The 15,218-nt window shown below is 44.9% G+C and overlaps 2 protein-coding genes across 2 annotated transcripts; both read left to right on the forward strand.

Moving 5' to 3' along the window:
• The first annotated feature begins 1,122 nt into the window (after positions 1-1,122).
• Positions 1,123-2,595, forward strand: LOC136463129 (uncharacterized). The gene has a single exon (XM_066462157.1). It carries the CDS (start codon positions 1,342-1,344, stop codon positions 2,242-2,244), a length of 903 nt encoding a protein of 300 aa, XP_066318254.1. The 5' UTR covers positions 1,123-1,341; the 3' UTR covers positions 2,245-2,595.
• Positions 2,596-9,714: 7,119 nt separating this feature from the next.
• Positions 9,715-10,629, forward strand: LOC136463130 (uncharacterized). Its single transcript, XM_066462158.1, has one exon. It carries the CDS (start codon positions 9,752-9,754, stop codon positions 10,394-10,396), a length of 645 nt encoding a protein of 214 aa, XP_066318255.1. The 5' UTR covers positions 9,715-9,751; the 3' UTR covers positions 10,397-10,629.
• Positions 10,630-15,218: the final 4,589 nt, after the last annotated feature.

The following is a 15,218-nucleotide window of genomic DNA, read 5'->3' on the forward strand; positions in this document are numbered from 1 at the left end:
TCAGTATGTTTTGTGTGCAATTACCAATTTGACAGATGATGTTTGACAACCAGCTGTTACCAAGTTGGTAGCAAGCTTGATAGATACTAGTAACCATAATAATTACACATATTGGCGTCAATTTAATTAGTTTACTGTGCACTCAAAATTTTATTCGGCGGTGTTCATGTGTGGAGACATGTTTTAGTTAAGCTTTGTTCAGGGGTTTCTGCCCCTCGGGCATATGCTTCATGCCTGATTGGGTATTTCTCATTTAGTCAGTGACATTACATTTGCGCAAAGGTAAATCTTGTAACAGTTCCATAGTCCCCCCCCCTCCTTCCAAACGGTGAGACGAGAGACGACCATTATCTCTCTCTCTTTTCCTTTTTTTTTAAAAAAATACAAAATCATTATTAAAGAGGAAATAATATATGGATCCATGGAACTAACAACTAGTTGACTAATTTTTAGTCTATAAGTATCTAAATAGACGGACTAATTGTTAGTTCACTGATCATGAACTAATTATTAGTTCACTAATCTATTTATAGGAGTTAATCGGATTAGTTGTTAGTGCTAGTCCATCAAAAAAAAAAAAGACCCATGGAGTATTTAAAAGAGAGTTCGTGCAGTATGTCTGTCAGTGTGTCACGCGACATAGTTCCCTGGTTGTTTGCCTACAAGCTGGAGGCATGTAGCTGAAAGTCCAAATGAAAAACATCTTTATCAGTTTTCGGCTGATATTAAAGTCGACTGATAAACCGGCCGAAGCTATTTTGTCGTAACAAAAAAATACTCTAACTGATAAGAGCGAACAGACCTGATACGTGCAAGGTGCAAGTGCAAACAGCAGAGACGAAGCAGCTGCAAAGCAGGAGGACATCTGGGCATCATCCAAGCGCCCCCACACCACACCTGCTCTCGCATCGTCCATTGGAGCTGGAGCTGGACCCTGTCCAGGCAATAATGCAGAGCCACCATTCTGTACCCAGCCGGCCAGCCATGAGCCATGCCCCATCCCTTGTTGCTGAACCTTCTCTTGGTGTTGGACCCAAACCACGGCAACTAGCAATCAAATCAACCAGCATGAGGGCGAACATTCTTTAGCTGCTGGGTGTTAGCAGATAATGAGATAACCCAGTGCCATTAGGCTCAGCTCCGACACTCCTTTTCCGGGCCTTTAAATACGTGTCCCATCTCCCACCGTCTTCCACCAGACCTTGCTCCGCTTCCACGCACATAGATAGCCACAACCACAAGGCGCAGCTGCCCCCGCTGGCTACTGGCCTCCCCCTCCTCACCTGACCTTGTCCGTCCAGCTCCACGGTCGGCCGCAGAGAAGAAAGACAGCGAGAAGCAATGGCGGCCGGGAAGCAGCAGCAGAAGGAAGAGGGCGCGGTGGCTGCCGCGGCGACGGAGCCGCCGAGCGTGGCGCGGCGGCTGTGGCGGGTGGTGCGTGCCGTGCTGTACATGCTGCGCCGTGGCCTGCCGTCGGGCCGCAAGCTGGCCATGGACATCCACCTCCTCCTCCACCGCGGCAAGATCGCGGCGGGGAAGGCGCTCGGCGACCGCTTCCTCGCCTCCCACCACGGCCACGGCACCTTCTCCTACGCCTCCGGCGGGGCCAGTGTGGCGGGGCCGTTCTCGTGCGGCGCGCTGGACCCGAGCCTGGCGGTGCACGAGCCCTCGCGCAGGCGGCGCGAGGTCGAGTTCAGCTGCAGCAACACGCCGTCGTCGGCGTCAGGCGGCGGGGGGCTCGGCCTCCTCGGCGCCGCCGCCAGGCGCCGCCGCCGACGCCGGAGCAGCCGCCAGCAGCAGCACCGGGACGAGGCGGAGGCTAGCAACGGGTACCTGATGCAGTACTACAGCGGCTACGACGCGGCCGAGGTGGCGCGGGTGCTCGAGATGCTCAGCGACGAGGACGACGGCGACGACCGCCGGCTCTTCAGCGACGACGCCGTGCCGGTGCCGGGCGCCTCCTTCTCCGCGACGCCATCGCCGGCGCTGCGCCTGGCTGCGGCCGCGGGCAGCAGGCAGCAGCAGTCGCGCATCGCCGCCACCGGGTCGTCGCCGGCGGACGGCGGCGCTGCCCAGGTGGACCGGCGCGCGGACGAGTTCATCCGGCGGTTCTACGAGCAGCTGCGCGCGCAGAGGAGCGCCGCGTCCACCCCCGACTACTACGGCTACGCGGCCTCCGGGGCCAGCCCGAGCCCCTACGGCGCCGCGCGCGCGCCTCGGGCCGTCACCGCCGGCATCGCGTAGCTGGCCGGCCGACGGGCATCTGCATCGATTCGACAAGGACGTCGTCCGTGGTCCGTTCCAATGTGTCAGCCAAGCTGCATGAGCCCCTTCCTCGTGTTCACTCTCCCGGGTCCCGCCGTCCTGCTTGTACACCCAACCCACCAACCGCTAAATCATGTGTCCCTTCACGTGTTGCACTGCACGTAATCTTGTTTCTTTGCAAGTAGATAAGGACACGAGTTCTTTTTTCTGTCCCTGCTCTGATGGAGTAAGGGCATGTTTGGTTCGCCTAGTAGCTACTAAATTTAATAGTTTTTAGTTATTTTAGTAACTTTTCAACCAAACGCTACGACTAAAAGCTACTAAAAGAACTTTAGTCCTCTCTAATAACTCTGGAGTTACTAAAAGTGACTAAACCATTTAGTAGCTACTAAAATTTAGTAGCTCGAATCAAACACCCTCTGATACTAGCTGTATACAATGGATCGAGTATATTAGTAGTACGTGTTTGTTACCATCTCCCATAATCTTGCTCGCTCTTATAATCTACTACTTGTTGGTAATTCTGTTGATTCGCTAGCTTGTACAAAGGAGTTAAATATGTGGCATTCGTTATTAGTAATAATAACAGGGGGCAATGCATATGCCATGTCGCACGCAAGGACAAGCGGCCACCAATTTGCACAGTTGGGATTTTGCGCGGGTACAAGCAGTGGGCACTGGCTTTTTAGTTGAGGTGCGTCGGCTCGGCTGGTACACCAATATTCGTTAGCGCCCGGAATGCGGAATCATATCATATTCATATCCAATCCATCCACCGGTCCTACGGTACATGGTTATGGTTGCAACCTGTGTTGACCGCGTACAAGAGGACGGGTTGGGCTGGGGATTAGTCTTCATGTTGACTGAAAGCGTCAAACGTTACTAAAAACTCTGCAAAGCTGTGCGATTAGCTAGTTTGCTGTGCTCATGCTAGGTTTGGGACCTGTATTGATTACATAGATCCATCATGTCATGCCGTCGCTCTCCAGTCTACACACGGTAGGAGTACTGTAGTCTCATTTTGTTGTTTCTCAACAAATCCCAACGAAAAGGTATGGTCGGATGATGGTTTCTACGGCTGATAAGTCGGCTGATTTGCTACGAGAGAAAACACTGGCTGATAAGCTTCCATCGTGCACATGTAGGAGTAGTACAGGGCTATGGGGCTTGACCTAGCAAGGTCGGTCCATGTCATGTTTGGTTTCGTCAACTCGACAGCCGGGTCGTAGATAAAAGGAGCACCAGGGTGTATTACTGCGTCCCAACTATCATTCATTGGTGAGATTGCAAAGGCCATTATTTGTTGATCCCACACAGATATAACCTGATGATCTGTGCAGTGGAGTACGTGTACCACTCTGGCATAGTGAGTGGCATCTCACATCTGAGATGGGCAGCGCCACCACAAAGGAAAACAGGGTGGTGCTCTTTGTGGTTTCATCTGTACACTAGTGGTAGATGGTTTCGTTTCCCTGCAGGTGGATGGGCCATCCGTTCGGACAGATTCAAAGCCCGGCCACGCTGCGGTGCCCCCCGACGCCCGGCCGGTACGGTCGGCCTATGACATGCGGGACCATCCGGTCTAAATCCCAGTTACGCCATCAAATCAAACAGGGTAAAGCTCACTTGCAACTCGTGTTTGGCATCCTCCTATTCGAGATCGTCTCGAATTACGAACGCATGCACGAGATCGTGAAGTTTAGCTTCAAGCTCCGATTGGATCTGGCCCCTAAATTAACGAGCTATGAGCCCAGGCACGACAAGAGTTGCGCGTCCTGCTACGGACTACGGTGACGGTGGACCGGTGGTGCCAGTGCCACCACGTACTGTCCGTTGAACAGGTCGCGTTGCATGCAGGCGACCAAGCGCTTCTTTGACATGCATGGCATGCGCGCGCTTGGACTTGGACTCAGACCGGACCGGTGCTAGTGGCAGACCGGTGAGTATTAGCTACCGCGCTCAAGTACTCCGTACCGCTGTACAGGCTGACTCGATCGCTGCGGTGCGTCGTAAATGATCGCGAATTATTTATTGTTAGCTGATTTAGTACGAGAGAAAAATACTATTTTAATTTATAATCCATAATAAATACTATTTTAACTTATAATCCACGATAAAGCGAATAGCTTACCTAAAGCTGGCTGGGTACGTACCGGACTGGAGTCACCTTTTCCCGCCCGGCCGATGACGCTACGATAGTAGTAGACAGGCTATGGCATCTTTACCAAGTACCAACAGTGCTACATGTTCCCTCCATAGTTCCATCTACTACTTATCATAGAGTAGGAGCATGACATGTGTTAGTTTCGGATGGGTTCCGGCCGTGTTCAGCTCCTATTCATAGATGGAACAGGGTGCATATTTGGACCCACGGTGTCGTACGGGAGCGGTTAGGCTGTGATAGTCATATCTATAGATGTATATCGATTTATTTCTACCGCGTTCGACCAGAAAAAAAACATGTGGTTAGGCAATGATATATATATATATATATATATATATATATATATATATATATATATATATATATATATATATATATATATATAACAATTTATTTCTACCGTGTTTGACCAGAAACATATGTGAGTAAGAGGCCGTGGATCGTTACACTTACGCGCAACGGAGGAGAAGAAGAGTTAATTAAAGTAGTAAGATCCAACATCGTGCGCACACTGATATAGTGAAAGTAGGTGTACCTCCTACCACGTCCACTCATGTCGGCTTGCCTCATGTTCGTCACCTATCAACGCCCCAGCAGCAGCAACAGCAACAGCAACAACGTCTACGGAGCTAGAATGCTAGGTGTGCTGTGCTAGCACTCTTGGTGCGCGTCCAAGAGGGAGAGAGAGGGGGGGGGGGGTAAGCTTAGGCTTAGAATGGCTACGTTCTATTCTTCATGGGGGTGTTGCTACATTTATATAGGGAGGTGAACTCTCTATCTCTACATCAACGTTGTGTTTCACTTTCACTCATGGGCTTTAAATGGTAAAGTTGCCCTAAAAAAAGCCCATCAGTACTATATATTTTAGACCACTTATGAATTCAGTCCACAACGAGCATGTTTGCCTATTGGGTACATCACCAACGTGTGTGTTGTTGTTCTATGTAAGATTTGAGGTTTAAATTTCACCCGGTTTAAAAAAGAGACCTATATTATTTTTTATGAAAAATTCAGATCTAAATGCAATGCATGTGCCAAATATGAAACCGATCGAATTGAGACCTCAAATATTGTGTGGATCGTAACATGTATGGTCGTCTATATATATATATAGGTGCGGTGCACAAAGGTTGAAAATGTTCGATCCTGTCAGTACCCACATGAGTTTCGCAAAAAAAAAAAAATGTCAGTACCCACATGAGACGGGACGGAAGCCGGCCTGCTGCTCTGAACAATTCAACGTCACATAAAAGAGAAGGCCCACTAAGCGAGTAGCGACCCAGTCCATATTTCCATTCCATAATAACACGTGAAGCAACCTTCGGGTTTGTGGTTACCGGCCGCGCACGGAGACGAGGGGCAAGGTTTTGCGTTTTGGCTAGCCCTCCCTCTATATATGGTGTAGGTACGGGCAGGCGCTGCGGGCATGAAACAGAACACACAAAGCTTTGGCACCACGCTCAGTATCGACACTCGACCAGCCGGTTTCAAGCAGAGTGAGCACGACCACGCCATCTACCATGTACCGGAGTGGTGGTGGTGGCGAACACGTACACGACCGAATCGTTGATGCCTTGCTGGTTGGCACGTACAACGTCGTTGACTAGTTTCGTCCGAGCACACGATCGAGAGCGAGGTATAAAGGCACTCCCAACGCAAAAACTAACGTAGTTTCTGTAGCTATTTTGTACTGCAATGCAACCTACGCTGTCCAGACCTGTGTACTAGTATCACATAATTAAAGTGGGCGGCGGGGCAGCGATTGTTACTGTTAGTCAAACGCAGGACGCTGCCCAGATCGTCACGTTGGATGACAATGACATGCATGGATCGGAGGAGCGTCGACTGCGCCTACAGTCGCAACAGCTATCGATGATACGTATCCATGGACGATGGCCTCGCTCCTTCCAGCCCGGCCCGTCTGGACCTGGATTTTTCAAATTAAAGTTTAAATCCATGAGAGCAACTCCAATAGAAGAACTATCCATATTGTGTAATCTATATTTGACTATTTTTTTTAAAAAAAGAGCCCAACGGCTATTGTATCTGGCTTTCTAAAATAGCAAGTCATGTATTCCGGAATTCTCGCATGCTAGATATAGCTTGCATGTGCCGCTAGCCATTCACCTCACCTTATTGGAAAGGCTGTTGGTAGAGTTTTCTGTTTTTTGGCTGGGTTTTTTATTTTAGAGGTTGGCTAAATCATGAGTTTAGCCAACTATTTTTACCAACTCTGTTGGAGTTGCTCTTAGGATCAAATTACACTCTCTTGATTATTGCCCGTGCGCATATATATACACGAGATCCAGCTGGTCACTAGCTTATCACTTGTTGTAGCTACAATACCCCTCTTCTTTAATTTCCAGTACAAGAGCACTCCCAATGCAGAAACCATTATAGTTTCTATAGACATTAATTGTACTGCCACATAAGCGTTTTGCTAATGTGGCAAAGTAGTTATTGAAGAGAGAGAGAGCAAAAATTATAGAAACCAGGTCTAAGTTAGAAACTATGTCTACACGAGAACCAAGACATGAAAGGATATGATTGGTAGAGAATGGAGAGAGAATGTATGTGATTGATAAAAAATGGTTCTGTAGAAACTATCCATTGGAATTATAATTTTTATATATAGTGTCTATAAAAATTAATAGATATAGAAACTATATATAGTTTTTCACATTTGGACTGCCCTAAGCCTCTAATATAGTGATATGCATGACTCCAGCTGCTATAGCGCCGTCTGTACGTTATCGTTGACTCCAAGTTACTTGTTGGTTGCATATGTACGTATGTACCACCGTCGCCGTGGTAGTATGTCACGAGACACGCGACACCGTGACCGTGAAAGCAACGCTGTCGAGTGTCGACCATCAGATAATTAACGATGTAGCTAGCGATGATGATCATCATTTGATACATAAGGAGGGCACACACACCTGGTCGGAATAGCTTCCACGTGACTGACTATATCAAATTAATTAAAGGTGTGCTTGATGTTGATGGATCACACACTCCTCATCGCATGACTGATAGATGAACCCCTATGCATGCATTGCGGATTAATTAAAGGAGTAATACTGACAGCTGGACCGTTAAAAATATCAGCTGCGGCGTGCGCGCAGTAGCTAGCACTACTTTTGGTAGAGAGTTCAAGTGATAAGTCATGAGAAAGGCAAACCTGATAAGGTCGTCATGATGGCGAACACAATTGTGATCACCTAGCGCCCTTATTAGATACAACACATCTTCTTGATCATCACATCACTCGATCAGGTACGTATTTATTGGTCTCGCAAACTTGAATTGCTGAATCTTTTTTCTGAACCTTCAAAACCTTCTAAGTTAAACCACCGTGCTATATATTTTTGACAAATCACAGCACAGATACAGATACTCCCTATGTCCCAAGATACTTAACTCCGTAGCATTCAAATTTTATCCCAAAATGCTTGACACTCTCACTTTCCAATACACATTTATCTTCTTCCAATACACCTTTTTCGATTCCTAGTAGTACGTCTCTCTCTCTCTTATCCTTGTTTTCTGTGCACACCACCTTTTAACTTTTCCTTAATTTTCGTGTTCAAACCTAAAATATCGTCGATTTTGGGACGTACGAAGTACTCATGGACACTCACCCCTATAAATACACGCACACGCATCATACCCCTATGAACACCTCTAAAAGACTAAAACTAAGCCAATAAATTTTGAGATTATAAATGGTAGCTCCGCAAATCATCATTAGATTACACCGGAAAATGTAAATGGCACTCTCTCTCTCCCAGCTACTCTACTTAGTTAGGAATGCAAGTAGTTGGTTATTGAGTTATGTTTTCATGGTTATTACTTCTGGGTTCTGGGGTGTTTTGATTCTAGGGCTAAAAATTAGCCCATGTTTGGATAATGGGATAAACATGGGCTAAATATAAGATAATAAGGGCTAAATGGATCTAACTACCATTTAGTCCCCATTAGCTCTTATTAGACCATAATTAGGTCATTTAGCTCTCCTATTTAGCATGGGAAAAGAGAGGCTAATTGCATAAGCCCTAGGAGGCAAACAAGCCCTTCATTTCTCCTCCTGAATTAATTACATATCGTGCCACTCCAATCCACTTTTAGGCCCCATTTTGATTCTTGGAATTGAATTCATTTTAATAATCATAATTTAGACACATATTAATTAAGCTAATATTGTTGCATATGGATTATATTTGTACATTATTATTGGCTATACAAGAGAGATACATATGTGTTGCAATTCTACCGTAGGGGAGCGAGTTGAAGAGCGTGTTATAAGTTGTAAAATAGAAACATAGAATGATGATCTATAGAATCAATTTCCATCTCCCACCCTATGAATTTGAGATAAACTTATATGTGAACTTTTGAAAGTGGTGGAATGTCAAATTTTAAGCCATGTAGCCTAATTTATTAAGTAGATTTCAATTCCTCCAAATGAAAAAGGATCCAAACAGCCCCTTAGTGAAATTTGTTTGACCAAATGGATCAAAACATACATGTCAAAACTAGCAATACATGTTTTGGCAAAAATATATGGCAACAATTGAATTCATAGGTTTGATTGCCACTTCCGGTTTGAATATTTTATATTAAAAACTGAATAAATTTATGAACACTTTTGCTACATCGTGCCTGGGTGAAACTTCCCCTCCTAGTACATCTTGGACACCTGCGGCATGCAATCTCTAATGCTGTTGTATGGTCATAAAAAAAGCTTTGATTATTTTTGTTGATGATATTTCCCTATATGACTCCGATACCATATCGGAGGTGTACGTATCGGGTATTGGAGTATCCAATACGTGTACGCTGCCTGGTGAAGTATCTGGGCATCTATATATAGCATATTCCTCCTTCAACACCGTAGCTGGCGTCATCACATACGTGAGATTAAAACCTAACCTCAGGCCGAAAAAAAGCAGATACTTGCACAAAGGTAGCTTCATGTTCATGTTACTCGTGTGCCACCAATCATGAGGTAACACACGACCGTTATGATAAGCTGATAACTGATAAGCACGCGCCACGCATCACAACCACAAGTTGTGCCCGTATCAAATCCTGTGTTTAGTTAGAGAGACGTCCAAGATCGACTCGGTACCTGGTTTTCTGCAACAATCTCGTCCGTCCTCAATACTAATTGTGATCACGAGGTCAAGAAGGTCACTTTCTATTCTAATCTCTCTCTGCCTCTCTATAAATAGGTGCCAGACTAGTACGACTTCTTCCATAAAAAACGAAGCACAACACACGTCAAGAACGCAAACTGCTAGAGTAGTCAGTACTCAGTCCATGGCACTCAATGGAGAATCACCCGCCATGACCGCCGTGGCACCGCTCTTGGCGACGATCATTGGCAGCTTCGGCAGCGGCGAGCACAGGCGGCAGCAGAGGGTCCCGTCTTGCCACGAGCTCCGCAGCTGCGTCGCGGGCGATGACCACAAGGAAGTGGAGCTGCTCAGCCGCCCCGACGACGCCAGCGGCCCCGACGACCCGCGGGACGCCGGCGCCACGGTGCACTCGGCGGCGGAGGTGGAGGACGCGGAGTGCGAGTGCTGCGGCATGTCAGAGGAGTGCACCCCGTCGTACATCGCCGCGGTGCGCCGCCGCTTCTCGGGCCGCTGGGTGTGCGGCCTGTGCGCCGAGGCCGTGGCCGAGGAGGCCGCCAAGAACGGCGGCGACCGCGGCGCCGCGCTGGCGGCGCACATGGCCGTATGCCGCCGGTTCAACGGCTTCGGGAGGACGCATCCCGCGCTGTTCCAGGCGGACGCCGTCATTGACATCGTAAGGAAGCTCTCGGGGTCCGGGCCAAGGTCGCCAACGAAGTCTAGCGCTGCTGGCACGAGGATCGTCATCGGTGAAGGTGCCAAGACCGCCGCCGTCGACGGCATGGCGCTCATTGCCGGCGTACGCAACGATCAGGTGGTCACCAGCTAGATCGATGGCTAAGGAGTGTACAGCCAGACAGTAAGCCGTTTGCGACTTCAGGGTGTACGTAACGTAGGTACACCTTGTGTATGTATAGATTGATTTGTTTCCAGGTTCAGTGCCTGTTGGAGTATACAACTTTTTGGATGGGCTTTTGTTTCCTTCTTTCAGCTAGCTCTTTTAGCTGAGAGCTGAGCTGGGAGTGTAAAGAGCTCCATCTTCCCATCCCAAGCTAATTTCATGTCTTCATCTACACATGCTTTGTGTTGAATAGTGAATGAAATGAACAAGATTTGAAAACAACTGCTTTTCATTGATCTGTAAAATGGATTATATACATTTGAGGGGTGTCTCCAAGAGACAACCGTCCACCAAAGGACAGGCCCCTTGGTGACGGGATTAACTGCTAATCTACTACTAATCTAACTGTCCCATAGATGAGATCACCAGTAGAAGAGGTGTCTGTTGGTGTGCAGGTACCTCTTCACCTGGAAACACCGTTTCACAACACTGGCCCCCTTGATCGAATCTTTCTTGAGATCAATGCAGCCGTAAGCTTGGATCCCTCAAAAAACCTTATGGGAAAAATCTGAGGAATATGTATGTATAGATATGCTATAAAAACTCCTTTAAACCTTATAGGAAAATAAGGAGAAAATAGCATATATGACTGTGATTTAAATAAATCACTATGTCATTGGTATCCCATTAAAAATCCCAGTGGGGAAAAATATTAGAGATACGACATATAGATTACTTCCCCAAAAACCTTTTCAAGAAAAATATGAGAAGCAATATAAAGTGATATGTCGTTAAAACTCCTGTAAAAACCCAGTGAGAAAATTAGGAGAAAATATGACGACATATTATTGGTATTGCCTCTTGGATAACTCACATGAAAAACCTTTTCAGGGAAAAACCATGTATGAGTTGTAAGGGCAATATGTGTCTTTGATATTTCCCACAAAAACCCCGGTAGGGAAAATAGGAGATATGACACATGCTTATGTTAATATTACCTCATTAAAAACTTTAACAAGAAACCTTATAAGTAAAACTTGTGAAAGAAAAGAGTATAATATGATGCTGGTACATGTCAACATTTAGGAGATGTCTCCCCCAAATTCTGGCAAATCTCGAAGTCGCCGCATACCAATTCCATGTACCAAGTTTTTGAAACACAGAAGTTGGTAAGGACTTAGTAAATAGGTCAGCGAGATTATCACATGACTTGATTTACAAGATGTTTATTTCCCTATTTTCTTGTAATTCATGGGGATAAAATAGTTTAGGAACAATATGCTTAGTGATATTGCTCTTTATGTAACCTGATTGCATCTGTGTAACACAAGCGGAATTATCTTCATAGACAATTGTAGGTGATTCAATTGAACCAATACCACATGACTCTTGTATGTGGTTCATCATTCTGCGAAGTCCATACACATTCTCGTGATGCCTTGTATAGAGCAATAATTTCAGAATGATTAGTAGAGGTCGATGTCAGAGTCTGCTTAGAAGACTTCCATGAAATAGCTGTACCTCCATATAGGAATACAAATCCTGTTTGGGATTTTCCGTTATGAGGATCAGATAAGTAACCGGCATCAGTATAACCAATCATACTAGGATCATGATTTTTTCTTGAAGAATAGACCAAGATCCTTTATGCCATTAAGGTATCTGAGGATACACTTCACTCCCGTCCAATGACGGCGAGTTGGGTCCAGCACTATGCCTAGCTAGTAAGTTCACTGCAAATGCGATATCAGGCCTGGTGCAATTTGCAAGATACATAAGTGCGCCTAATGACACTGAGATATGGGATCTCTGGTCCCAACATCTTTTCCCCAATATCCCATGGTCTAAATGGATCTTTCCCTATTTCTAAGGAACGAACAACCATCGGAGTTTTATTAGGGTATGATTTATCCATATTAATTTCTCTAATATTTTCTGGATATAGGCTGATTGATGCACTAAAATCCCTGAAGGATGGTGCTCAAGTTGTAAGCCTAGGCAATACTTGGTCTTACCCAAATCCTTCATCTCGAATTCCCTCTTTAGATGTTTGTGTGCTTCATCTATATCCTTTGGGCTGCCAATGATATTTAAATCATCAACATACATGGGGCCTGTTCGGTAGGACTAAAAAATACTATTTTGGCTGATTGTTGTGAGAGAAAAATACTAGTTCTGGCAGGACGTGAACAGTGCTTTCGTGAGTGGCAGAACCAGCCAGCCGAACACGCTCACGGATATAATACAAAATCCTGTTCGAGATTTCTTATTGAAAACACATGGGCAATCATCATTGTTAGAGTATCCTTTCTTTAGAAGGAATTCCCTCAGTCGGTTGTACCACATTCGTCTCGACTGCTTCAAGCCATATAATGACTTTTGTAGTTTTACACGATACATGTTGCGATTTGCGTTTGGATTCGGAATTTGGATTCCATCGGGAACCTTCATGTATATGTCCGAATCAAGTGACCCATATAGATATGCTGTCACCACATCCATCAATTGCATAGATATATGATTTTGAACTGCCAATGATATTAAGTATTGAAAAGTAATTCCACTCATTACTGGAGAATAGGTTTCATTGTAATCAATGCTGGGTCTCTGCTGTGAACCCTTGTGCTACTAGTCTCGCTTTATATCTCACCACCTCATTATTCTCATTCCGTTTTTGGACGAAAACCCATTTAAAGCCTATAGAAAAGACTTTGGAAGGTGTAGGTATTGCAGATGTGAATACCCCTCTTCTAGTAAGCGAGGCTATCTCAGCTTGAATTGCTTCTTTCCACTGAGCTCTTTTTGCACTCTGCCATGGTCTTTGGATCTGGATCATTGAGAAAGATTTCTGTAATTGTTGCGGAGAAGTACATGTCGACAACAGTAGTCTTACGATCGTATGATTCTTCAGAATCTATGTAATTGATAGAAATTTCTTTCACCCCATTATTTGACTCAACATTTCCCAAAACTATGGAGTCAGGGTGTTCCAATATTCCAGGATCAGAATTTGGATGCACTGTTGATCCGGGTTGTGGATTTGTTCCTGATGTTGGATTTTTATCTACTATTGGGTGTCTACCAACTTGAGGTTGGCTTGGATTTATTGATTTGGAGGATTTAGCCCTCGATATCCCTGGATGCTTACTTGTAGCATTATCCTTAGAAGTGCCCGTACTTCTCCTCCTCTTCTTTGGAAGTGGGAGTTGAATGGTTTTTATTGGTACCTCCACTCTTTCGGACACATTGCGAGTAGGATAAGAGGATTTAGTGACACCCTTATAATCAGTAAATGCTTCTGACAGGTTATTTGCAATATGTTGCAAGTTTATGATTTTCTGAACTTGTTGTTCAGTCTCTAGAGTACGTGGATCTGAGGGGGGAATGCCTTGGGCATTCCAGATGATTTCCTGGCATTCGTTTTGGTACTTCTCCCCCTAATGCCGGGAAATGGTCCTCATTAAATATGCAGTCAGCGTATCAGGCCATAAATAAGTCCCCTGTAAGAGGCTCGAAGTATTTGATAATTGATGGAGATTGATATCCCACATAAATACCAAGTTTCCTATGTGGACCCATAGAAGTACGCTTAGGCAGTGAGATCAGTATGTATACAGCGCAACCGAATTTTCACAGATGGGAAATATTTGGCATATTCCCACGTACTAATTGCAATGGGGAGACTACGTGATATGCAGTTGGTCGCAATTGAATTAAGTCAGCAACGTGTAAGACTGCATGACCCCAACATGAAGTTGGTAGATTACAATTTTGTAATAACGGTCTTGCAATGAGTTTAATTCTCTTAATAAGAGATTCTGCTAAACCATTTTGTGTATGGACATATGGGACAGAGTGCTGAACTTGAATTTCCAAAGCCATACAATAATCGTTAAAAGCCTTTGAGGAAAATTCAGCAGTATTGTCCATTCGAATTGATTGAATTGGATGTTCAGGATGATGTGCTTCTAAGTCTAATAACTTGAGCAATAATTTTTACAAAAGCATGGTTACGTGTTGATAAAAGACACACATGAGACCATCGAGTATATGCATCTATTAGAACCATGAAGTACCTGAACGGTCCAGACGTTGGTTGTATGGGACCACAAATATCTCCTTGAATATGTTTAAGAAATTTTAGTGGCTCATTTTGGATCTTAACAGGCGATGGTCCGTACGATCAATTTCCCTGCAGCGCATGAAGTGCATATAAAATCTGAAGATTTTGAGAATTTAGTAGTATTTAACTCATGACCTTTAGAATTGTTGATAATTTTTCGCATCATCCCTATACCAGGATGGCTAAGGCGTTCATGCCAAATTTTGAATGCGTCAACATTATGAAAATTTACCTTGTACGCAACATGCGGTATGGGTTTGATGTATGTGTAGTACAATCCAGACGGAAAAGATGGAATTTTCTCAACAATTCGCTTGTCATATCCGCTATTTTTAGTAACAAGGAGAATTTCCTCATTATTGTCATCACGTGTTTCGATATGGAAACCATTTTGACAGATATCTCTATAACTTAATAAGGTACGCTTTGAATCGGGATACAATAATGCATCCTCAATTGTAATTTGGGTACCAATGGGGAGTACAATAGTGGCACAACCAGAGCCAACTATCGTAGCATCGCGCTCGGCGATTGTCAAAACATGTCCTTGTCTTTTTGTAAGAGTTTGGAAATATTTTGTTTCTCTAAGTATAGAATTAGTGGTACCACTGTCCACTAGGCATAATTCTTCCTCCATCAGATTGACCCCCGTAGAAACTATATATCAATAAAGAATTTGATATAAAA

Source organism: Miscanthus floridulus, chromosome 7 (assembly GCF_019320115.1).
Source record: "Miscanthus floridulus cultivar M001 chromosome 7, ASM1932011v1, whole genome shotgun sequence".
NCBI classification, from domain to species: Eukaryota; Viridiplantae; Streptophyta; class Magnoliopsida; order Poales; family Poaceae; genus Miscanthus; species Miscanthus floridulus.

Excerpts from the sequence above, each read along its gene's own strand:
- LOC136463129 (XM_066462157.1), top strand. The coding sequence starts at position 1,342 with ATGGCGGCCGGGAAGCAGCAGCAGAAGGAAGAGGGCGCGGTGGCTGCC.
- LOC136463130 (XM_066462158.1), top strand. The coding sequence starts at position 9,752 with ATGGCACTCAATGGAGAATCACCCGCCATGACCGCCGTGGCACCGCTC.